Raw genomic sequence first — 25,171 nt, 5'->3', positions numbered from 1 at the left:
AGCAAAAAAGTCAGAAGGGGAGGGGGTGACTTGGAGGAAAATTCTCAACTGATTAAATTTACAGGTGACAATCTTTAAAAGTTGTCAGATAAATAACAATAATTGCGTATAACAAATCTCAAACACAGTAATCAAATCAGTCCCCCAACCAGATAGAATGGTAACTTGGTCCTAGCAGCTTTTTGTTACTACTAAAAAATATATAGCGGCACTCATATCTACAGTATATGCTTTCAAATATACATTACTCTCACGTAACTAAAATTTTTCTTAATTCTATATGTAATCAGTGACCGACAAAAAATAGTACAATATATTACTGCTGCTGAAGATTTACACTTTAAATTTGCATTTATAATTATTTACATTAATTGAATGATATCTGGTACAGTACCTTGCACTTGTTCATTTGGGATGGTAACTAGATTTCCGCCTAAATTCATACAAGCTGTTCGTGCAGCATGCCACGACAGCCGCTCATCTTCATTTGAGCCAAACATTTTGTAACACTGAAATAAGAATAAATCATGTAAATATTTTACTTGCTGCAATACTCCCTGCAGAAAGGAAGCCATTCTTTTTGAATTAACATGACTGCCATGTTCAAGTAGGAAGGTGAAAGCTTTGCATCACCATAGGAATGCTAAACTGTGTTCTACAAAAAGTTTATGAAAAAAACCCATTTAGAATGAGGTTTTTGAGGTGATGCAGTTGATTATAAAGTGAAAAGTAAAAATATGGATGCCAAAAAAGTATGTTGTTAAAGAAAATGTATTAACCAGATTTGATTTGAAATCAGCTTAAACAAAAAGCAGAAGCTGGCTGCTTTTATAGGCCAGCTGCCTATATTTGGTGAGCTACACAATGATTGAAACCAGCTTGTGTGTGTGTCTTTAACGATACAAAGCATAGGTTGAATCACAGAACAAAGCAGTGATTTTTGTGATAAAATGCAAATAAATACATTTTTTAAAAGAAATGTCCGGTAGTCTGTGAGGCTGAAATTTGCACAAGAAGTCCTGGTAGTACATTGTGGAACAGAAAAAGTATCTGTGTTGACCTGAAACATTCTTTTTTCAAGTAATAATGTCAACAGATCTGCTACAATGTGTACTTCAGCCTGCTTGGAACTTGGGGACAGAGCTAGAGACCTGTCAGTCACTGGCAGCAGAGAAACAGTCTGTTTCTTTTAGAGTAACAGCCGTGTTAATCTGTATTCTAACCAATTTATTTGAGCATAAGCTTTCGTGAGCTACAGCTCACTTCATCGGATGCATACTGTGGAAAATACAGAAGATGTTTTTATACACACAGACCATGAAAAAATGGGTGTTTATCATTACAAAAGGTTTTCTCTCCCCCCGCCCCACTCTCCTGTTGGTAATAGCTTATCTAAAGTGATCACTCTCCTTACAATGTGTATGATAATCAAGGTGGGCCATTTCCAGCACAAATCCAGGTTTTCTTCTCCCCCCCCGAAGTCTGTTTCTTGAAGTTCCGTCCAACTGATACAACTTCCAGGGTCAGGGTAATTCCATTTTGCGTTCATATGTTACTGATTGTGTTAACTATACTTGGAAGAAAAAGCATAGTTTCTCCTATTGTGGAACATGGAGGTAATTTTCCCTAAAGAAGCAAACCTGAAACTTTGTTTGTGAATTTCCAACTCTGTCTCCGGGGTGGACTGGATCTGTGAATCTTATTATTTTCAGGATGGACATTTTCAAGTAAACATACATAAGTTTTCCTATTCTTCACCATACTAAGTTCCACAGATCTGTTACAATGGGATTTTACACCAGTATGCTTCCAGCAAGGGAAGCAGGATCATCCTTGAAACATGGACATCCAAAATAAGGTAGTATATGTATCTTCTATCTTCCCCTGAGCACTGAGATATGGAGACGACTTGTGCCAAAAAGTGGTACTGGCTAAAGATTAGATGACCAACATGTAGAATTTGGTGAATTTAGATACTGATGGCCACAAGGCTGCCTAACAGATTTCAATACTGGACATGTGACTTTTCTGCTTTCCATTGTCAGTATTCCTACAGATTCTATTTTGATACTTGATAGAAGGAAGAAATCTATCTTGAATTCACTTTGGAAATTACTGTTATAGAAGTTGTGAAGACTACTTGTGTGAATTAAAAGTATGATTCTGGGTCTGATCGGAGAAAGCTCCCAAGTTCATATATTCATCTAATTAGAGATAGTAATTATCAGGTAGTTTACTTAATGGATAGGAAGTATATTGACACTTGCCACATGAATTTGAATGCAGTAGTGCTTTTAGGACCAGAATAGGAGATTCTTCCTATCAGGTTTATGAAATCTTTATTAGAGAGATTTGACTTTGCAGTTGTTAGGATACAGCTGTGGCAACACCACTGATGACTTTGCTTTCACAAGTTCCTGATGCTCGTGGCGTTCATTCACGATTCTGAACACTAAGGGCCAGATTCTGATTTCAGTTACACCGGTGTAAATCCAAAGAAACACCACTGAGACTGGATTTACACCTCTGCGATTGAGATCAGAATCTGGTCCTGAAATTCCAGTTCTATCTCTGCTGAATGTCCTAACACTGACATAGAAAACTGGGTTAGCATAACATGTGTAAAGCCACACTGGATCAGCGTGGAGAGGTAATATAGCACCACCTTAGCAAAAGAACAAACAAAAACACACAAAAAATCCAATGTATTAAAAGTCATACACAACATCTACATTCATAGTCTCTTGCAGAATGAATTAAGCCCCTGGAGGAATGGGAGCAGGGATTCTGAAGAGAAGTTATTTGTTGAACAAAATGATCTACTGTTCAGAACAGTTTCTCTAATACACTCTGATGGGCTTCTTCATATGCTCTGCTCAGGGCTGATGCTGACACTCACTTTCAGTTATCTAATAAATCTCCAAAAAAAGCAACAATCCGAAAAAAGTGGAAATTCAGTTAAATATACACATTAAATTCTACCAGGATCATTCCTGTGTGAAAGGTACGTAAGACTTACAGCAACTTACACTGCTTATATCCCCTGATTTATTTCCTAAAGGATTTAAATATGGTTTTATTAATTACCAGAATAGCTCAACCAACCAATAACTGAAAAAAATCAGACCCTGTTTTTCATTAAATGGTGCATATTTTTGTAAAGAAAGTTGCTTGCATACAATTTCATCACAAATGAACATGTCATGCGTGCCATAATCCCCTTTGCATGCAATGAATAATGAATTAATGAATAACGTATGCAGACCTAAGGCCTCTCTTCGTGAAAATCCAGCCCTCTTTCTCCACTACTGTATCATAATAATAAATATAAAAATGCATAATTCCTCTGTCTAAAATACAAACACATTGTGGATATGTTACTGTACCTTATTTTGAAACAAAAGCCAAGTTTCCGGACATCCTCCTGGCGGTGAAGATGTTGTAGGAGAAAGTGTTGCATTAATGGAACTGTTGTGCCTTTCACATATATAAGGATTTGGATAACCACAGTTTATATCATTCCATAATCCTGAATATGAGATAAATACATAACTGGGTGAGATTCACATTTGTCATGAATACCCATCCCATGAGAGACAAAGTGGGTAAGGTAATATCTTTTATTGGACCAACTTCTGTTAGTGAGAGAGACCAGCTTTTGAGCCAAACAGAACTCTTCTTCAGGTCTGGAAAGGTACTCTGAGTGTTACAGCTAACTGCAAGATGGATCTGATTATTTAACGTAAGTGGTTAGCACATATTCTAAGGGACGATTCAAAGTACGGAAGTTGGTCCGATAAAAGATATTACCTCATCCACTTTGTCTCTCTAATATCCTGGGACCGACATGGCTACAGCTACACTGAATATATCCCACCCCATGTCTGTTGCATGAAAAATTATTTCAATATAGTTACATTAGTTACAGTGCTATTATTTGAAGGATATTAACAGTAAGAGTCAGTGCCTCACAATTTGTGTAGTATTTTACATCTCTGCCAAAGTAGTGTACATTGCCACCATTGTGTCTGGTGGCATTTAAAACCCATTTTGCATATGTGTAAGTGATTATACAAAACTGAGGAAGCTTTTGGGAAAGGAGGCGCCTATACAGGAAGGATGAGCTCCACCTAAGCCAAAACAGAACCAGATAGTTGGCATGTAAAATTGAAAACTTTGTCTTTTGTTATAGCATAGGCTGGGGGGAAGCCAACAGGTGTAGAGGAGCACATAGTTTGGATAGACACAGATCTTGGGAGTATTTATTAAAGGGGACACACTATATCGAAATATAGAGGCTAGGACAGAAGTTGATAAAATACTTAGGAAATGAAAAGAAAAAGTCAGATGAAAAAGAGTCCCATTCAATTACATCATATGAAGACAGACAACTAAATACTGACAAATATTATAAGTGCTTGTATGCAAATGTTAGAAGTCTAAACATTAAGATGGGTGAACTTGAGTGCCTGATATTAAATAAAAAGAAAAGGAGTACTTGTGGCACCTTAGATACTAACCAATTTATTTGAGCATAAGCTTTCGTGAGCTACAGCTCACTTCATCGGATGCATACTGTGGAAAGTGTAGAAGATATTTTTATACACACAGACCATGAAAAAATACCTCCCCCCACCCCACTCTCCTGCTGGTAATAGCTTATCTAAAGTGACCACTCTCCTTACAAAGTGTATGATAATCAAGGTGGGCCATTTCCAGCACAAATCCAGGGTTTAACAAGAATGTCGGGGGGGGGGGGGGAGGAGGAAAAAACAAGGGGAAATAGGTTACCTTGCGCTGGAAATGGCCCACCTTGATTATCATATACATTGTAAGGAGAGTGATCACTTTAGATAAGCTATTACCAGCAGGAGAGTGGGGTGGGGGGAGGTATTTTTTCATGTTTTGTGTGTATAAAAAGATCTTCTACACTTTCCACAGTATGCATCCGATGAAGGGAGCTGTAGCTCATGAAAGCTTATGCTCAAATAAATTGGTTAGTCTCTAAGGTGCCACAAGTACTCCTTTTCTTTTTGCGAATACAAACTAACACGGCTGTTACTCTGAAACCTGATATTAAATGAGGACATTGATATAATATGCATCACAGAAACTTGGTGGAATGAGGATAATTAACAGAACATGGTAATAGCAGGGTACAAAATATATAGCAATGACAGAGAAGGCTCACTGTGGTGGGAAAGTGGCAGTATACATGAAAGAAAGCATAAGGTCAAATATAGTGAAAATCTTAAATGAATCAAACTGTACTATAGAATCTCAATTGATAGAAATTCCATGCTTAAATGGTAAGTGTATAGCAGTAGGAATGTACTGCTGACCAATATGGTGATGGTGATTGTGAAAGGTTCAGGGAGATTAGAGAGGCTAAAAAAAACAGAAAACCCAGTAACAATGGGGGATTTCAATTATCCCCATATCGACTGGGTCTATGTTACCTCAGGAAGGGCCCCAGAGGTAAAATTTCTACACACCTTTAATGATTGCTTCTTGGAGCAAATAGCCCTGGAACCCACAAGAGGAGAGAAAATTGTTGATTTAGTCCTAAGTTGGAGCACAGGATCTTGTCTAAGAAGTGAATATAGTTGGACCACTTGGTAATAGCGACCATAATGTAATTAAATTTAACATCCTTGTAGCGGAGAAAATACCAAAGAAACCCACAATAGAAGCATTTAACTTGAAAAAGGGAAACTACACAAAAATGAGGACACTTACTAAATGGAAATTAATAGAAACAGTCAAGGATGAAATGCCTGCAAGTTGCATGGAAGCTATTTAAAAACCACTATAATAGAGGGACTAACTAAATGTACATCCCATATAAAACAAAAAAAAAATAAAACAGAAAGAGCACAACAACAAAATGCCATCGTGGCTAAACAGCAGAGTCAGAGAGGCAGTTAGAGGCAAAAGTGCACCCTTTAAAAATTGGAAGTCAAATCCTACTGAGGAAAATAGAAAGGAGCATAAACTCTGTCCATAAGCACTCTGCAAATGTGTAAGTAGGCAAGTCAAAAAAAAATCTGAAAAGCAACTACCAAAAGACCCAATAACAAACAGCAATTTTTTTTTTAAGTTGCTCAGAAGCCGGAAGCCTGCCAAACAATCAGTGGGGCCAATAAATGACTGAGGTGCTAAAAGAGCTCTTAAGGAAATCAAGGCTGTTACAGAGAATTCTTTACATTGGTCTTTGGGACATGAGGCAGATTCCCAAACATTCATTTTAGGTGGCAAATCAGAGGAACTGTCCCAGATTGAGGTGTCAATTGAGGAAGTATTGGAATGCATTGATAAATAATAAGTCACCAGGACCAAAAGGTTATATACCTGTCAGGATTCTTGAATGAATATCAGGCAAATTGGTTGAAACTGTAGTAAAGAATTATCAGACACACAGATGAACAAGATATGTTGGAAAAGAGCAAACATGGCTTTTGTAAAGGGAAATCATGCCTCACCAATATATTAGAATTCTCTTAAGGTGTCAATAAGCATGTGGACAAGGGTGATCCACTTCATATAGCGTACTTGGACTTTCAGAAAGCCTTTGGCAAATACCACACCTAAGGCTTCTAAGCAAAGTAAGCGGTCAAGGGATAAGAGGGAAGGTTCTCTCATGGATCAGTAACTGGCGAAAAGATAGGAAACAAAAGGTAGGAATAAATGGTCAGTTTTCACAATGGGAACAGGTAAATAGTGGACTCCCCCAGTGATCTGTACTGGGACTTGTGCTGTTCAATTTATTCATAAATGATCTGGGAAAAGGAGTGAGCAGTGAGGTAGCAAAGTCTGCAGGTAACACAAAATTACTCAGGGTATGTCTACACTACGAAATTAGGTCGAATTTATAGAAGTCGGTTTTTTAGAAATCGGTTTTATATATTCGAGTGTGTGTGTCCCCACAGAAAATGCTCTAAGTGCATTAAGTGCATTAACTCGGCAGAGCGCTTCCACAGTACCGAGGCTAGAGTCGACTTCCGGAGCGTTGCACTGTGGGTAGCTATCCCACAGTTCCCGCAGTCTCCGCTGCCCATTGGAATTCTGGGTTGAGATCCCAATGCCTGATGGGGCTAAAACATTGTCGCGGGTGGTTCTGGGTACATATCGTCAGGCCTCCGTTCCCTCCCTCCCCCCGTGAAAGCAAGGGCAGACAATCATTTCGCGCCTTTTTTCCTGAGTTACCTGTGCAGACGCCATACCACGGCAAGCATGGAGCCCGCTCAGGTAACCGTCACCCTATGTCTCCTGGGTGCTGGCAGACGCGGTACGGCATTGCTACACAGTAGCAGCAACCCCTTGCCTTGTGGCAGCAGACGGTACAGTACGACTGGTAGCCGTCATCGTCATGTCTGAGGTGCTCCTGGTTGCCTCTGTGAGGTCGATCAGGAGCGCCTGGGCAGACATGGGCGCAGGGACTAAATTTGGAGTGACTTGAGCAGGTCATTCTCTTTAGTCCTGCAGTCAGTCCTATTGAACCGTCTTATGGTGAGCGGGCAGGCGATACGGACTGCTAGCAGTCGTACTGTACCATCTTCTGCCGAGCAGCCATGAGATGTGGATGGCATGCAGTCCTTTTGCACCGTCTGCTGCCAGCCAAAGATGTAAAAGATAGATGGAGTGGGTCAGAACAAGAAATAGACCAGATTTGTTTTGTACTCATTTGCTTCCCCCCCTCCCCTGTCTAGGGGACTCATTCTTCTAGATCACACTGCAGTCACTTACAGAGAAGGTGCAGCGAGGTAAATCTAGCCATATATCAATCAGAGGCCAGGCTAACCTTCTTGTTCCAATAAGGACAATAACTTAGGTGCACCATTTCTTATTGGAACCCTCCGTGAAGTCCTGCCTGAAATACTCCTTGATGTAAAGCCACCCCCTTTGTTGATTTTAGCTCCCTGAAGCCAACCCTGTAAGTGCCCCTCCCAGGGTCAGAGCAATGGCAAACAATCAGGCATCTGAGAGTGCTGTCCAGAGCACTCACAATGGAGCACTCTGATGGGGCTAAAACATTGTCGCGGGTGGTTCTGGGTACGTGTCGTCAGGCCCCCGTTCCCTCCCTCCCTCCGTGAAAGCAAGGGCAGACAATCGTTTCGCGCCTTTTTTCATGAGTTACCTGTGCAGACGCCATACCACAGCAAGCATGGAGCCAGCTCAGGTAACCGTCACCCTATGTCTCCTGGGTGCTGGCAGACGCGGTACGGCTTTGCTGCACAGTAGCAGCAACCCATTGCCTTCTGGCAGCAGACGGTGCAATACGATTGGTAGTCGTCCTCGTCGTGTCCGAGGTGCTCCTGGCCACGTCGGCTGGGAGCGCCTGGGCAGACATGGGCGCAGGGACTAAATTTGGAGTGACTTGACCAGGTCATTCTCTTTAGTCCTGCAGTCCTATTGAACCGTCTTATGGTGAGCGGGCAGGCGATACGGACTGCTAGCAGTCGTACTGTACCATCTTCTGCCAGGCAGGCAAGAGATGAGGATTGCTAGCAGTCGTATTGTACCATCTTATGCCAGGCAGGCAAGAGATGAAGATGGCTAGCAGTCGTACTGTACCATCTTCTGCCAAGCAGCCATGAGATGTGGATGGCATGCAGTCCTTCTGCACCGTCTGCTGCCAGCCAAAGATGTAAAAGATAGATGGAGTGGGTCAGAACAAGAAATAGACCAGATTTGTTTTGTACTCATTTGCCTCCTCCCCTGTCTAGATCACACTGCAGTCACTCACAAAGAAGGTGCAGTGAGGTAAATCTAGCCATGTATCAATCAGAGGCCAGGCTAACCTCCTTGTTCCAATAACAACGATAACTTAGGTGCACCATTTCTTATTGGAACCCTCCGTGCAGTCCTGCCTGAAATACTCCTTGATGTACAGGCAGACCCTTTGTAGCTCCCTGAAGCCAACCCTGTAAGCCGTGTCGTCAGTCGCCCCTCCCTCCGTCAGAGCAACGGCAGACAATCGTTCCGCGCCTTTTTTCTGTGCGAACGCCATACCAAGGCAAGCATGGAGGCCGCTGAGCTCATTTTGGCAATTAGGAGCACATTAACCACCACACGCATTATCCAGCAGTATATGCAGCACCAGAACATGGCAACGCGATACCGGGCGAGGAGGCGACGTCAGCGCGGTCCCGTGAGTGATCAGGACATGGACACAGATTTCTCTGAAAGCATGGGCCCTGCCAATGCATGCATCATGGTGCTAATGGGGCAGGTTCATGCTGTGGAACGCCGATTCTGGGCTCGGGAAACAAGCACAGACTGGTGGGACCGCATAGTGTTGCAGGTCTGGGACGATTCCCAGTGGCTGCGAAACTTTCGCATGCGTAAGGGCACTTTCATGGAACTTTGTGACTTGCTTTTCCCTGCCCTGAAGCGCATGAATACCAAGATGAGAGCAGCCCTCACAGTTGAGAAGTGAGTGGCGATAGCCCTGTGGAAGCTTGCAACGCCAGACAGCTACCGGTCAGTTGGGAATCAATTTGGAGTGGGCAAATCTACTGTGGGGGCTGCTGTGATGCAAGTAGCTCACGCAATCAAAGATCTGCTGATATCAAGGGTAATGACCCTGGGAAATGTGCAGGTCATAGTGGATGGCTTTGCTGCAATGGGATTCCCTAACTGTGGTGGGGCTATAGACGGAACCCATATCCCTATCTTGGCACCGGAGCACCAAGCCGCCGAGTACATAAACCGCAAGGGGTACTTTTCAATAGTGCTGCAAGCTCTGGTGGATCACAAGGGACGTTTCACCAACATCAACGTGGGATGGCCGGGAAAGGTGCATGACGCTCGCATCTTCAGGAACTCTGGTCTGTTTCAAAAGCTGCAGGAAGGGACTTTATTCCCAGACCAGAAAATAACTGTTGGGGATGTTGAAATGCCTATATGTATCCTTGGGGACCCAGCCTACCCCTTAATGCCATGGCTCATGAAGCCATACACAGGCAGCCTGGACAGCAGTCAGGAGCTGTTCAACTACAGGCTGAGCAAGTGCAGAATGGTGGTAGAATGTGCATTTGGACGTTTAAAGGCGCGCTGGCGCAGTTTACTGACTCGCTTAGACCTCAGCGAAACCAATATTCCCACTGTTATTACTGCTTGCTGTGTGCTCCACAATATCTGTGAGAGTAAGGGGGAGACGTTTATGGCGGGGTGGGAGGCTGAGGCAAATCGCCTAGCTGCTGGTTACGCGCAGCCAGACACCAGGGCGGTTAGAAGAGCACAGGAGGGCGCGGTACGCATCACAGAAGCTTTGAAAACCAGTTTCATGACTGGCCAGGCTACGGTGTGAAAGTTCTGTTTGTTTCTCCTTGATGAAACCCCCCGCCCCTTGGTTCACTCTACTTCCCTGTAAGCTAACCACCCTCCCCTCCTCCCTTTAATCATTGCTTGCAGAGGCAATAAAGTCATTGCTGCTTCACAGTCATGCATTCGTTATTCATTCATCACACAAATAGGGAGATGACTACCAAGGTATCCCAGGAGGGGTGGTGGAGGAGGGAAGGAAAATGCCACACAGCACTTTAAGCACAGCACTTTAAAAGTTTACAACTTTAAAATTTATTGAATGACAGCCTTCTTTTTTTTGGGCAATCCTCTGTGGTGGAGTGGCTGGTTGGCCGGAGGCCCCCCCACCGCGTTCTTGGGCGTCTGGGTGTGGAGGCTATGGAACTTGGGGAGGAGGGCGGTTGGTTACAGAGAGGCTGCAGTGGCAGTCTGTGCTCCAGCTGCCTTTGCTGCAGCTCAGCCATACACTGGAGCATACTGGTTTGGTCCTGCAGCAGCCTCAGCATTGAATCCTGCCTCCTCTCATCACGCTGCCGCCACATTTGAGCTTCAGCCCTGTCTTCAGCCCGCCACTTACTCTCTTCAGCCCGCCACTTACTCTCTTCAGCCCGCCACCTCTCCTCCCGGTCATTTTGTGCTTTCCTGCACTCTGACATTATTTGCCTCCACGCATTCGTCTGTGCTCTGTCAGTGTGGGAGGACAGCATGAGCTCGGAGAACATTTCATCGCGAGTGCGTTTTTTTTCTTTCTAAGCTTCACTAGCCTCTGGGAAGGAGAAGATCCTGTGATCACTGAAACACATGCAGCTGGTGGAGAAAAAAAAAGGGACAGCGGTATTTAAAAAGACACATTTTATAAAACAGTCACTACACTCTTTCAGGGTAAACCTTGCTGTTAACATTACATACATAGCACATGTGCTTTCGTTACAAGGTCGCATTTTGCCTCCTCCCACCGCGTGACTACCCCCTCAACCTTCCCCCCTCCCTGTGGCTAACAGCGGGGAACATTTCTGTTTAGCCACAGGCAAACAGCCCAGCAGGAATGGGCTCCTCTGAGTGTCCCCTGAAGAAAAGCACTCTATTTCAACCAGGTGACCATGAATTATATCTCACTCTCCTTAGGATAACACAGAGAGATAAAGAACGGATTTTGGTTGAATGCCAGCAAACATACACTGCAATGCTTTGTTCTACAGTGATTCCCGAGTACGTGTTACTGGCCTGGAGTGGTAAAGTGTCCTACCATGAAGGATGAAATAAGGCTGCCCTCCCCAGAAACCTTTTGCAAAGGCTTTAGGACTACATCTAGGAGAACCACAAATGCCAGGGCAAAGTAATCCTTTCCCATGCTTGCTTTTAAACCATGTATAGCATTTTAAAAGGTACACTCACCAGAGGTCCCTTCTCCGCCTGCTGGGTCCAGGAGGCAGCCTTGGGTGGGTTCGGGGGGTACTGGCTCTAGGTCTAGGGTGAGAAACAGTTCCTGGCTGTCGGGAAAACCAGTTTCTCCGCTTGCTTGCTGTGAGCTATCTACAACCTCCTCCTCATCATCATCTTCTTCGTCTCCAAAACCTACTTCCGTATTGCCTCCATCTCCATTGAAGGAGTCAAACAACACGGCTGGGGTAGTGGTGGCTGAACCCCCTAAAATGGCATGCAGCTCATCATAGAAGCGGCATGTTTGGGGCTCTGACCCAGAGCGGCTGTTCGCCTCTCAGGTTTTCTGGTAGGCTTGCCTCAGCTCCTTCAGTTTCACGCGGCACTGCTTCGGGTCCCTGTTATGGCCTCTGTCCTTCATGCCCTGGGAGATTTTCACAAAGGTTTTGGCATTTCGAAAACTGGAACGGAGTTCTGATAGCACGGATTCCTCTCCCCAAACAGCGATCAGATCCCGTACCTCCCGTTCGGTCCATGCTGGAGCTCTTTTGCGATTCTGGGACTCCACCATGGTCACCTGTGCTGATGAGCTCTGCATGGTCACCTGCAGCTTGCCACGCTGGCCAAACAGGAAATGAGATTCAAAAGTTTGCGGTTCTTTTCCTGTCTACCTGGCCAGTGCATCTGAGTTGAGAGTGCTGTCCAGAGCGGTCAGAATGGAGCACTCTGGGATAGCTCCCGGAGGCCAATACCATCGAATTGCGTCCACAGTACCCCAAATTCGAGCCTGCAACGTCGATTTAAGCGCTAATCCACTTGTCAGGGGTGGAGTAAGGAAATCGATTTTAGGAGCCCTTTAAGTCGAAATAAAGGGCTTCACTGTGTGGACGGGTGCAGGTTTAAATCGATTTAACGCTGCTAAATTCGACCTAAAGTCCTAGTGTAGACCAGGGCTCAAGATAGTTAAGTCCAAAACAGACTGCAAAGAGTTACGAAGGAATCTCACAAAATTGGGTGAGTGGGTAACAAAATGACAAATGAAATTCAATGTTGATAAGTGAAAAATAATGCACATTGGAAAAAATAATCCCAATAATATAAGATGGTGGGGTCTAAATTAGCTGTTACTACTCAAGAAAGAGATCTTGGAGTTATTATGGACAGTTCTCTGAAAACATCTACTCAATGTGCAGTGGCAGTCAAAAAAGCCAACAATTTTAGGAAGCATTAGGAAAGGGATGGATAGCTAAAGAGATGATAAAACAGAAAATATCATAATCCAGGAATATTCCTACACCTTGAATGCTGTGTGCAGTTCTGGTAGTCCCATCTCAAAAAAGATATATTAGAATTGGAAAAGGTACAGAGAAGGGCAACAAAAATGATTAGGGGTATGGAACAGTTTCTATACAAGGACAGATGAAAAAGAGTGGGACCGTTCATTTTAGAAAAGAGATGATGATGGGGGGATATGATAAAATCATGAATGGGGTGGAGAAAGTGAATATGTAAGGGACTAACAGGCAGCAGGTTTAAAAAAAACACAATGCACAGTCAGCCAAGGGATGTTATGAAAGCCAAAACTATATAACTGGGTTCAAAAAGAATGTGTAAATTCATGGAGAATAGATCTATCAATGGCTTTTAGCCAAGATGGTGAGAGATGCAATCTCATGCTCCAGGTGTCTCTAAACCATCAACTGCCAGAAGCTGAGACTGCATGACATGGGCTGGATCCTTTGATAATTGCCCTTTTCTGTTCATTCCCTCTGAAGCACCTGCACAGGTCACTATCAGAAGACAGACCACTGGTCTGACCCAGCACGGACATTCTTATGTCCTTAAGATGAAAGGCAATGGAAAGGTTTGAAGATTTTGTTATTTATGTCATCAACATGAATTTCTTAGTACCACATTAGCTCAGTTAATAACAACAATAATAATTATTATTATATACTTATATAGCAGCCATGCCCAGTGGCCGCTGTTAGGTCCCATTGTGCTGGATACAATACAAACACATATGAAGAAAGTTAATTTTTTGTAATACCTCTAAAAAAAAAAAAAGAAGCAGCAAGAAATAAACCACAGAAGGAAAAATTAATGACCTACACACACAAAAAAAATTAAATCCAGAAATGTCATATTACTCACCTAAGTTTTTATACATGACTACACAGTTTTCATCATTGTTTGCAAAGTTGGGTTCATGTGCTGCCCATGCTAAGAAATTCACAGGGGTTCCATCCATCCAGCTTAAAATCAGACAAAACAGAACCTATTTATGAATACATTTATTTGCTTCCATGTTACAAAAAATCATTTTGCAAAATGTTGAAGAAGTCTATCGACCACTTAGTGTAGAGTGCTTTACTTGTCCAACTTCCATTAACATTAAATGCTATGAGAAGGCTAAAGACTTAACTGAGAAGAGAAAATACGTTTTTTATATTTTTACTTTGATTATCCCTGTGTTTATTCTGTATCTATAGATCTACTAACTTTCTTTTTAAATATCTGGATATATTTCCTAACACATTCCAGCTGCTTTGGCACAGGTCTGGTGACGCAAAGCAGCTATAAACATGGCTTAGCTGCCTTGCTAGAGCAGCACAAGGCAGTCCAAGTGTGTTGGCGACTATGGTTCATATTCTAGCTCCTTGCCTATTTTCTTTTGTGTTTTATTTTTCTGTAAACAACTGACTGATTTCAAATTATATAATGACTAATACAGAAAAAACACAACTACAAAGACATGATAAGGTGCATACAGTGATTTCTATGAAAAAGTCAACAGTTACCATCATAAGAAACCTAAGATATGTTAAAAGAAAAGGAGTACTTGTGGCACCTTAGAGACTAACCAATTTATTTGAGCATAAGCTTTCGTGAGCTACAGCTCACTTCATCGAATATGTTAAGTATTTCCTATTTTAATACAGGAAAAGACTGCAATATTTCAGACAACGGTGTGGTAACTGCTGGCCAAAAAGGATCATTATACATGGTGACCCCCTGCAAGGAAGGAAGATATGGTAGTAAGTACTTATATATAACTATGAACTTTGTTGAAAAGTAACGAGTGAGAAACAAACCTACTGTTTCTACAAAGGCACAGACCTTGCGTTACAGCTGAGTTTTGCCCCTGATTTGTGCAGTAGTAATACACCTCTGTACCTCCCAATCCTGGGACCCAGGACAATTCTGAATGTAGCCAAAGGACCACTATGGAAGCTAGGGATCAGCATGGCACAGCAGAATCCAGACACTCCCATTTCCCCCCAATCCAGGCTTTATCTCCAGCATCACTTTTTCTTTTACTTCTAAGTAACAGCTATTTTTAAAAAAAAAAATCATTTTTTCTTTTGAGTTAACTAGAGATGGGTGTAAACTGAAATTGTATTGATCTAATCCAGTCAAATTAAAAAAAAAGATTTATATCTTGTAGAACTTCAAAACTCAGGGCTGTCTCTTCAATTAAAATATCTTTTGGGATGCACTACTAATCTTAAAACAAATGGCAAAGTACAACTTTTCAAAATCCATCAGAACTACTGAACTTTTCTTCTTTTTTTGTTTTAAAAAGGTTATTTTTTTTAAAAAGGTTAATGTTCTAATATTCTTACGGAATTAATGGATTTGCAAGGGTTTAAGAGCCTGACCCAACTCCCTCTGGAGTCAACGGAAAAACATCACTGATTTCATTGGAAGTTGGTCTTCTATGAGGGCAGAATTTGGTCTGGTATCAATAGATAAATATTCTTTTAAATTCCTCAGTGTGGTTTTACTTTGTAAGATTCAGAGCAATGGTGTAACTAAGAGCAAAATTCAACTCCATTCCCCCGCTCCCACCCCTCCAGCTACAGAAAATGTAAAGTAGCCATTATTGTGACCAATCATATAGAAATGCTATAATAAATAATTAATGTGGGATTTTCTAAAAATTTTGAATGAAATATGCTTGTGAACTGAGATCTTTATGCCAATATTTAGTTCAGAATAAATTTTTACAACCCTCAGTAATGGAAACACTAAGGGTGACATCATGGTCTCACTGAAGTCAATGGCAAAACAGTCTCAATGACTTTGATGGGGCCACAATTTCACCCTAAAGTTCTCTATAATCACAGCTTTGTCCAGTACAAGACTTGTTTCACTACACTATGTTACTAGCTTTGATGTTGCTTGTTTACTTACCTAACCTGTTTATCCAAACTCAGTTCTAAACCAATGAAATATGCATCTTCTTTGCCATTTTTCAAGATCTAAAACAAAAAGATAAAACTTAAACACTTTCCTCTTTATAAATCAAAAATATTTTAGTGTAACTGCCTGGAGAGTGAGTTACAGGTCCCCGTCTGTGCTGATCCACAGAGGATATAAATTGTTTCATCCCACAGCAATAGAGTTTCGGCTCTTTAGCTTAAGTCGTAGCAGCTCGTGCTTTTAGCTCTGGAGGTACCCAGTTCAATCCCCAATATATTGACCAAGAGGGTAGCCATCACATGGAGTAATTATTTCAGTTTCCCTTCAAGGTTGTTGGATTTAATATCTAGAGAAATTTCTAGTGATGGACATTCGCTCTCCTATGATTTGGATTAAATTCGAGATAGATCCTTCATCTTTTTTCAGTATTGCTCTTTAGTCAGTTGAGCAAAATTGTTATTTAATGAAAGTCTGCCTTATAAGCACATTGCTGATTTTATAAAATGGAGACCAACTCATAGGCTACAGGAGAATTTACCCCAAATTTCCTAATCACTCAGGGTAAACAAGCTCTTCCCTGGGTCTCAATCTATGCCCCATATTCTCACTTCCCTCTCAAGATTTCGCCAGTCATACAATGCTGAGAGATAGGGGACAGACCTGTTGGTTGGCAATTCCACTTTTATTTCTCTCTCTGTCACACACACACAAGCTGAAACCAACAAGACCATGAGGCTTTGATTTTATCTGGAGTACTGCATTGAAGATCTCCAGCTCTGCAGGATCCATGCCTCAGAATATTTTGAAGTTGTCAAGCAACTTAGCAGCTCAGTAATTTCAGGCCAGATCTTGCCCATCTTTTCGGTGAAAACTTCCACTTTATTCAGTTCTTTTGAGACTGACAAGTGAAGCAGTGGCTAACTCTGGCAATTGTTATTTTGCGGAGCAATTTGGTTCTTGTTAAAAAGCTGATTTATAGCCATAAATTGATTCAAATTAAAGTTTAAGATCCACTAGCAATTGCTAACACAGTTCAGTGACAGTCCCTCTCTTGACCAGTTTGCCAATTAAAGGCCTAATTCACCACTGCATTATTGCAGTTTTATGACAATGTAACTTCATTCATTTCACAGGCATAAAACTGGAATGACATAGTAGTGAATCAGGCTCTTAGGAGAAATATTCTGTGACCATGTTCACTGTACTAGATTACTAATTGCTGAAGCAAGGCCTGGTTTGCTCACATATCTCCACAGCATCTTTCTTTCACTGTCACCCTCGATGACAACAAGATCTCCAAAATTCTTCTTGCAAAACTCCCTGCCTTTTTCCATGGGAACACTTTCTGTGCTGAAATAATACTGCTTGTCTTCTTGTATAATCCATCCATCATCTGTGACTTTATATTCTGTAAGGTAAAAAATGAGGCCATATTTATTGTCCCTATCATACATATTATTCTCATTATAATTATTAAAATACATTACTAAAAAAAACTCACTGGGACTAGGAGGCTCCGTTGGTTCAGGTTTTACTTTTGCTCCTGTAAAATAAAATAAAACCACATGTAATACATCTCATAGCCACGTAGCACAACCTCTCCCCCGACTCCAGCCCATACTCAAGTTTATATGGTAAAGTTTAAAGAAAACAAAGCACTAGATTCCAGTTATTCTTTATATATACAAAATACACTGTAAGTTACCAATTTAATGTGTGTCAGAATTGAATTATAACTGTTTTGAGAGGCATGGGGCACAGCAGATGCTTGTCCTGCTCTGCGAAAGCTTCTACGCCTCCTTTTAGTTTTGATTTTGTATGCAAACTAGTATGTGCAGTGAAAGACAAGAGGCAGACTAGGCACAACCCTCAACAGGTATTATTAGGTTTAACATTTTTCAGATGAAGTTTTTTCATTGAAAAATGGCCTTTTCTCTCAGTTTTTGTTTAAAAAATTGATTTTTTTAAAATAGAAAATATTATCAAAAACCATGATGACATTTTTCATTTACTGAAACTGGGTTTTCAGAAAATGAAAGATGTTAACCATTTAGGTAAGGTTTTTGATAAAACTTCCACTTGAAAAATGTTGCAAAAATATGCTTTACAACGGGTCCATTTCAAATCCTGTAAAATGAAAACAATTTTTCAATTTTTTTGTGAAATTTTTCAGTTCATGCATAGTACCAGCTGAAAAAAGAACTCTCACAATATACTGCAGTGGAATTTAACACTTTCCTGATGATTTCTCAGTAGCATAAATGTTAGGCCACAGGTACTCTCTGAGCTTTGTTATTCATATCATGGATTTTCCTGATAGCTGGCACTACAGAAAATGACTTTCCACTACACTTGATGTCTCTCTATGTCATCTGTTTTGAGTCATTTTCCTTGCTGAGTAAATAGAATCTCAAAAGTGTTAACCTTTTAGTGACATTTCCTATTGAATTTCCCAGAAATTTCTTTACCCATCAGAAGCGGATCTTTCTGGTCTAACTTTTTGCTCTCATTCATCTGAAATGTGACCTTCACTCTACGCTCTCCCTAAACAAAAGGCTGTGATGAGGCAATTGCTGAAGCAGTCACTGAAATACTTAAAGTTAGCTATGTATGCTGCTTCTAGAACTTGAAGTTTCCTTGATTTGGAGCTTTTGGCTTGATGCCATAAGAAAAAAGAATTCCTCAATAAAGTTGCCAGCCATCCAAAATTTGAGTTCAACACATTCAGGACGCATTTGATAAGGTCATCCTAATTCTGGGTATGTTTACCTGTTGCCATAACTTTAAAGCTACTGACCTTTTTTTCTTCAAATGTCATTTGTTTTGAAGATTTCTGAGACCTAAAAATCAAACCATGTTTGAAGGAATTTGGTTCAGTAGCTGAAATAGAAAAATTCTACTGCATATGCCAGAAAAATCCTACTGCTTATGCACAGTGGCTTTAAAACTATGGAATTGATTTTCTTCAGTTTGGCTTCAAGAATCTTGGATCTCAAAATAGAGATGCGCAAAATAACCACAATTTACAATATTTAGCTTCAGTTATCTGGCCAAAAAAGGCCTAATTTGAAGATGCAGAGGAGAACCAATTTTTCACATTTTACAAGCCCAGAAAAATGATTGAAATGACCCGAGGAAAAAGAAACTTTCCAGTAAACTTAAATCAAACCTCAGAAAATATTAATCCAAAAGGAATTTGTTGGAGAAAAGCATGAACAAATGAAAAGGGAAAATCTGAATTCAATTTGAAATTCAATATTAAAGCTGTGCCTGTTAGAATAAAATGAATGAAATTCAAGAATCACACTCCCTTCCTTAGGGCATGAAAAAAAGTAAGGCAGACTCATGGACTTAATACCAGGACACCCCTTAGATATTCTATATCTCTAAATTTAATGAAGACTGATGAATTAATACCCTCACACTGTTCTTATTTCACTTCTTGCGTGTGACATTCTGAAGTCAAAACTATTTTTTTTAAATTAGACAAAAAATGCATTTCTTGTGTTTTGTTTATTGTTCTTATTTAAAGGTGGAAGTAATTATACCTTTCTTTATTTCACAGATCCAGTCATATACATAGTCACAGTGCCTGTCATTCCATAACATGCTGGAATCTCCACTGAGTTCTGCACAAAGTTCCATTCCTTGATAATTATTGGGTTCTCCATAGGCCCAGTTTGTATATATCATCTATAGTGGAAATATAATTGTATTACTATTTTCTTCATAGAAAGAGATAGCAACTTCATTGCAGCAGGAAAACCAGAGAGACCCAAGTTGGATTTCCAGTGTCAAGATGGAAGATAAAGCTGGTCAGAAAAATGGAATTTCTATTCTGTGGGAAATTCTGACATTTCAAAATTTGTTCACATTCTGAATTGGGATGAAAAGTCAAAATTTCTAAATTTCTTGCAGAATGGAAATTCCAAAAAAAACCACAATTATTCAGAAACATCAAAACATTTTGAGAACATCAAAATACTTTGTTTTGAGAAGGCAAAATGTTTTGTTTTTATGATGTTGAAATATTATGATAATATATTAAATAAAATATAACAGCATTAATATTTAATGCAATATAAAAGTCAAAACAAAATGAACTGAAACAAAATTGAAACAAAACATTTTACCTTACTGAAACAAAACAAAGAGTCTAAATTATTCTTTTTAGAGAGACAAGGTGGGTGAGGTGATATCTTTTATTGGCCCAACTTCTGTTGGTGAGAGAGATAAGCTTTAGAGCTTACCCAGAGCTCTTCTTCAGATTCTTTTCAAAATTTTTTCCAGATAAAATTGCATTGAAATCAAAATATTCCCACAAAATATTTAAATTTCAACAAAATCATATTTTCCAAATGAAAAATGTTCTGTTGAATTTCCTTTTTACTTTTTTACAGTTCGACTGGAAAATACACACACAAAACCAAATTCACTACATTTACTTCAGTTTTACACCTTGGCTTCAACAGAGTTACACTGGAATACAAGTAATATGACCTATCAAGTGCAGCACTCTGCAGGATCAGGTACTAAATTAGCTCTGGAAAAGGGTAAATTTACAAGATGTAAGCTATTTCCTCTTATGTTTTATTCCTTTTAATTTTTACAGAACAGAAGGGTAAAGGGGCAGCAATCCATGGCTCTAGGTGTTACAGACAATATTTTAAACTACCATTGTTATATTTTACAACTACACCAATTTCACCAAGCCTTCATCACCAAAAATGGACAGGCAAAAAACAGACATTAAAAAAATCTCCTTCCTGCAGGGAAGTCAGAGCAATTTCTCTTTTGTGACTATACCTCTGTGTACACAGACTATCTTTATAGTCATATTAGTCACTTTTATTCTTCATTTTTTATTTTAAACACATTTTGCCAAAAAAATAGTGTCTTGTACACAAAATCTGGCTATAGGATAGCTATTTCTCAGCCTTGCACATGACAGCTTAATAGGGGTTCAGGAATATGACCAGGAATAAAATTATTTTAAAAAGCATGAGAATTACAGAGTCGGGAGGGGGGGGGAAACAACTGGGGAATAACTAAATCACTCACTGGAGACCCATCACTCCAAGCAAATCCATCATCAGGATTCAAATAGTATAAACCTATCCAGAATTTCTGATGATAGTATCCATTTTTCCTAAAACACAAAATATATAGACAGATTAAAGAGAAACAAGAGAAACATTTTTATATGAAATAAGATTCAAAAATGTAAATCACATCAAGAAGTTTCATAAACTTTCTGTGAAAATACTTCTAAAATCTGTTGGAAAAGTATCTGAATTTTGAGAATCTGTAACCTGATCATTTAAAATTAACTATTTACAACTGCTAGGATCATCTGTGGACTGGTAGATAGCACTGAAATACCGAGTCACATTTCTGAATAGGAGAGGTCCCAAATGCTGAGTTACCATATACTGGCCCAATGAAACTTTCTGATTGAAACAATGAGTGTGAAGACTTATCTACATGATAAAGTCTCACTGGTTTAACTTCAGGTGTGATTTTACTGCGATTGCGCTGCAGCAAGAAATTGTACAAATGGTATAAAGAGGAGAACAAAGAGTCAAGAACAAAGTGGGGCTAGGGCTGGCCAGTAGGTATTTGGGCAGATTAACAAAGGTTTTTAGGCGTTTAATGATGCACATAGGTGTCTAGTGGGATTTTCAGAAGTGTCTAAATGAATTAGACTTGCAATAAAAGTTATGCACTTTTGAAAATCATATTAGGTCCCTACCTGCATCTTTAGGCAGCTAAATACCATTAAAAAAAATGGCCTCATTGTCTGAAATTTACCTAGTCAAACTGTAAATGTTGACAACTTCCCCACTGGGGAATTTTGACTGTTTGTTTTAATGTTGTTCTGGCCTTTTTTCCCCCAAGTTGGGGAGGGGCCGAATCAATAAAGTACTTTAACCTTATTGACTGGAGCACTAGTGTGACGGTCGAAGGTCCTGAATGGATGGAGCCAACCCATCCATTCAGGATCTTTGACAGTCACATAATGAATCAGATCAAGACTACAATAAAATCCACATGTCCCAGGCATGGACTCAGCCCACTAGCTCACAGCTGCCCACACTCTGTTGGTTTTTCCTTTAATGAAGATGGGGATGGGGTGAGGCACCCAAAACAACATCTCTCTCCTTAAGCACAGGAGTACATACATCGAATATACTTGTATTCCCATATACCAGAAGATATGCAGTTTGTATGTCAGCATTTATAATGTAAATATATGGTTGGGATTTTATTGCTATTTATTTATTTCAAAGGAATCAAATTGCATACAAACTGTCCTGCCCAATAAGGCCAACAACAGAACAGAAGCAGAAAAGGGGAACTTTTTATTTTAATCAGGTAAAAATGCAGTATTTTTATGCATGTAAAATTATTGAAAACTCAAAGTTGTTTATTGCTCAGTATATTATATATAGTGATCATTAATGAAAATAACGGTGGTAAAACAGTGTCTTAATAATGGAAAGTTAAGATGGTCTCTAAAATTGCCTCTGGAAGTTACACACACAGCTTGCATTTCCACATGCAGTAAAGTAGAAAACTGAGTAACTATCCTATCTGCATTCACAACGTATTCTAAAGCCTGGGGACATCAATGATAAGACTTTGACTTCAATGGCCTTTGAATCAGGTCCAGAGCTCTAACCTGCACATACAAAATTTACAAGCATAATTTAAGGCCTCTTTGAAAATTTGGCCAATAATACTTGATTTAGGTGTTTTGGAATACAAGGGGATTGTTTCCAGAAGCAATTAGTAGAAAACCCTGTTTTGTGATGTGCACGCTGCTTTACTTAAAAAATACATTTGATCACATTGATAATGTATTACCCTATGTTACGAGTTCCCTTAATACAGACCAAGTAATTGCATTCACATTCACTGCATAGGAGCAAAACTCTTTGAAATTGTTTCAGCTACCTGGTTAGTTAGAGCTAGGGAACAATAAAGATCTTGACCAGTTTTATGTGAACATTTTTCTCCTTCTTCATAAATTTTCATATGTTGTACCAAATTACCTCTGTGGCAATTTTATAAATTCCCAAATAATACGCAGACAAAAGTACACCAATTCATTAATTCATTACACTTTTGGAATCCCTAACTAATTGTAAATATTACAATTCTAAAATATTTTAAATTGGATGACAAATATTGTACCAAAGTATGAATATTTAGCTGAAACCAACTATTGCAGGAAGGATCAAAAGGCATTTTTTTCTCATTTAATGGATAAAGTGAAAAAATAACCATAATGTAGATAGATACTCACACTACAGAACGCCAAATAACATATTGTTCTTCTTTACCATTAATGGTGGCCAGATCTCCTCCTACAGCTCTACAAAAATCTTGAGATTCCAACCATGTTTTCTTTTGTTCTCTTGAAAAAGGCTAATGAGAGTATATTTTAAAATCAGAGATATACTGTATGCATCATAGAATCAAAAACATGAGCTATTTCCCCTATGGTATGATGTCAATCTAACAAATCAAAAAGCAGACGGTATAAAATTTAAAATGTGTTATACAGATTACAGAATGCCTTGTACACAGAATCTGACATGCAGACATTTGAGCCACAGCTAGCAGAGGGCACTGGTGAGACCAACCTCTACTATAATACAAACAATGAGGAAAAAAACAGTCTAAAATTTAATAGGACTTAGAGATGTGGGAGAAGAAAAGTTGGGTTTGAACACCAGAGGTGAGAAGTGAAGGGAGCAGTTGCGAGCCTCTCTTGCCTATTGTTGTGTATTATTAAATAGCTACTGGTGTCAGGGTGTCTGCATTTCAGTGATGGGTGAGGTGACCCCTACCTATATCTTGTAAATCCTGTTTACAAAACTCTCAGAGATCCTATCAGGAGGGAGAGAAAATGTAGACATGTCTAGTCTGCGTGGAAGTCATTATTGTTTAAGTTCTTTGCATTTCTATGTTTCAAACATGTACAGAGTCTATATTAATGCAGAATTTTTGCTGTACTTACTTTGAAGCAGAAAGTAATACGATTGTTTGAATCCCATCCTTCCGGGCATGTGGGGGCAGGAGTTGTTGTTGGAATAGGTGGACGTGTAACTCCCTCAGCCCACTGTTTGCAGAGAAATTTTGCCTTTTCCTCACATTTCACAACATCCCATAATCCCCCGGCAAGTCCAGTCCTCATGGCAACACAGCCTGACTTTCGTCCTTTATACATATAAAAAGAAGTGAAAGCCAAATGGTGTATCACCTCGAACGTCATGAACTTTGAGTTCTGGCCTAATATAAACGAGTTATATTTCTGCACATGTTCAAATGGATAATTTTCAACTCACAAAGGTCATTCAGTGAATTTGAGGTACATACATGTCTAGTATACTTCGTCAGTACATATCATCCTGTTACCTTTTAGTGGCTGGCCCTAGCAGCTTCACAACCTTCTATTCTCTAACAACTACAGTTTTCCTCTGAACTCAAGTGGTAGAGGCTTATGTTTTTGGTGCTTTGTTCTCAGTTTTAACTGATCCCGGTTTTGGTCCCTTTTGATGACTGCAGTGTCTGTATATATTTGGCCCATAGTTCTTTTACACATACCTTGTATAATTTACCAAAGCCAATGGGCATTTTTCAATACGCATCAAAAGCATTTGAACATAAAGGCTAACCACGGGGTCTTATGTTAAGTAATGCAGAATTTTGTTCACTGTGGGCATAGCAAACAGTCAGCATTGTGTCTAGCAGCACCCTAAGTCCTACTTAAACCCTAGTTTCAGAACTTAAGGGCTGCACAAGCCATTGGGCTGGCCTTCTGCAAAGGGGTGAATTACAACCACTCAGATGGAATTGAATCCATTGAAATATCCTCAGATAACAAAGTGATCTAAACAAATCTGGGGTTTAACAGAACAAGATGTCCTAGGGACAGCTTGTTAGCAGAATGGCATGATATTTTCAAATTAAAAAACAGGTTTTTAGGATGAACACTTAGGATATCTTAGCTAATATTCACAAGGCTAATTTTCAATTCTATTTTTGACCCCACTCATTCAGTGCTAGGTTACCCCAAACTAACTATATAACTGTTTAGCTATATTGCCTCTGGTAACATACTTATTATGATGGGGTCAAGTACATCACAAGACACCCCACCTCCTATTTCCTATCTTCATTCTCTCTAAGCCACCACACACTACGTATTCCATGTCACCTGAGCCCCAACACTAACTCAGTCTTTCCCATTACAATGGCAAATCAGAAC

At 39.9% G+C, this 25,171-nt stretch overlaps 1 protein-coding gene across 4 annotated transcripts in view; it reads right to left on the bottom strand.

The window, feature by feature from the left end:
• The window catches only part of LOC140907675 (macrophage mannose receptor 1-like), a 109,426-nt gene that overhangs the window by 30,528 nt on the left and 53,727 nt on the right, over positions 1–25,171 (bottom strand). For all 4 annotated transcript variants that reach the window (XM_073334149.1, XM_073334148.1, XM_073334150.1 and 1 more), the window contains exons 12-21: positions 23,921–24,120; positions 23,204–23,325; positions 20,956–21,043; positions 19,443–19,587; positions 17,396–17,437; positions 17,139–17,302; positions 15,886–15,953; positions 13,843–13,943; positions 3,387–3,529; positions 395–509 (exon numbers count right to left, since the gene is read on the bottom strand). In XM_073334149.1, the coding sequence (XP_073190250.1) occupies positions 395–509; positions 3,387–3,529; positions 13,843–13,943; positions 15,886–15,953; positions 17,139–17,302; positions 17,396–17,437; positions 19,443–19,587; positions 20,956–21,043; positions 23,204–23,325; positions 23,921–24,120 (1,188 nt within the window). The remainder of the gene's footprint in view (positions 1–394; positions 510–3,386; positions 3,530–13,842; positions 13,944–15,885; positions 15,954–17,138; positions 17,303–17,395; positions 17,438–19,442; positions 19,588–20,955; positions 21,044–23,203; positions 23,326–23,920; positions 24,121–25,171) is intronic.

This window comes from Lepidochelys kempii, chromosome 2 (genome assembly GCF_965140265.1).
Source record: "Lepidochelys kempii isolate rLepKem1 chromosome 2, rLepKem1.hap2, whole genome shotgun sequence".
Taxonomy (NCBI): Eukaryota; Metazoa; Chordata; order Testudines; family Cheloniidae; genus Lepidochelys; species Lepidochelys kempii.
This window is presented reverse-complemented; position numbering and strand designations above follow the sequence as displayed.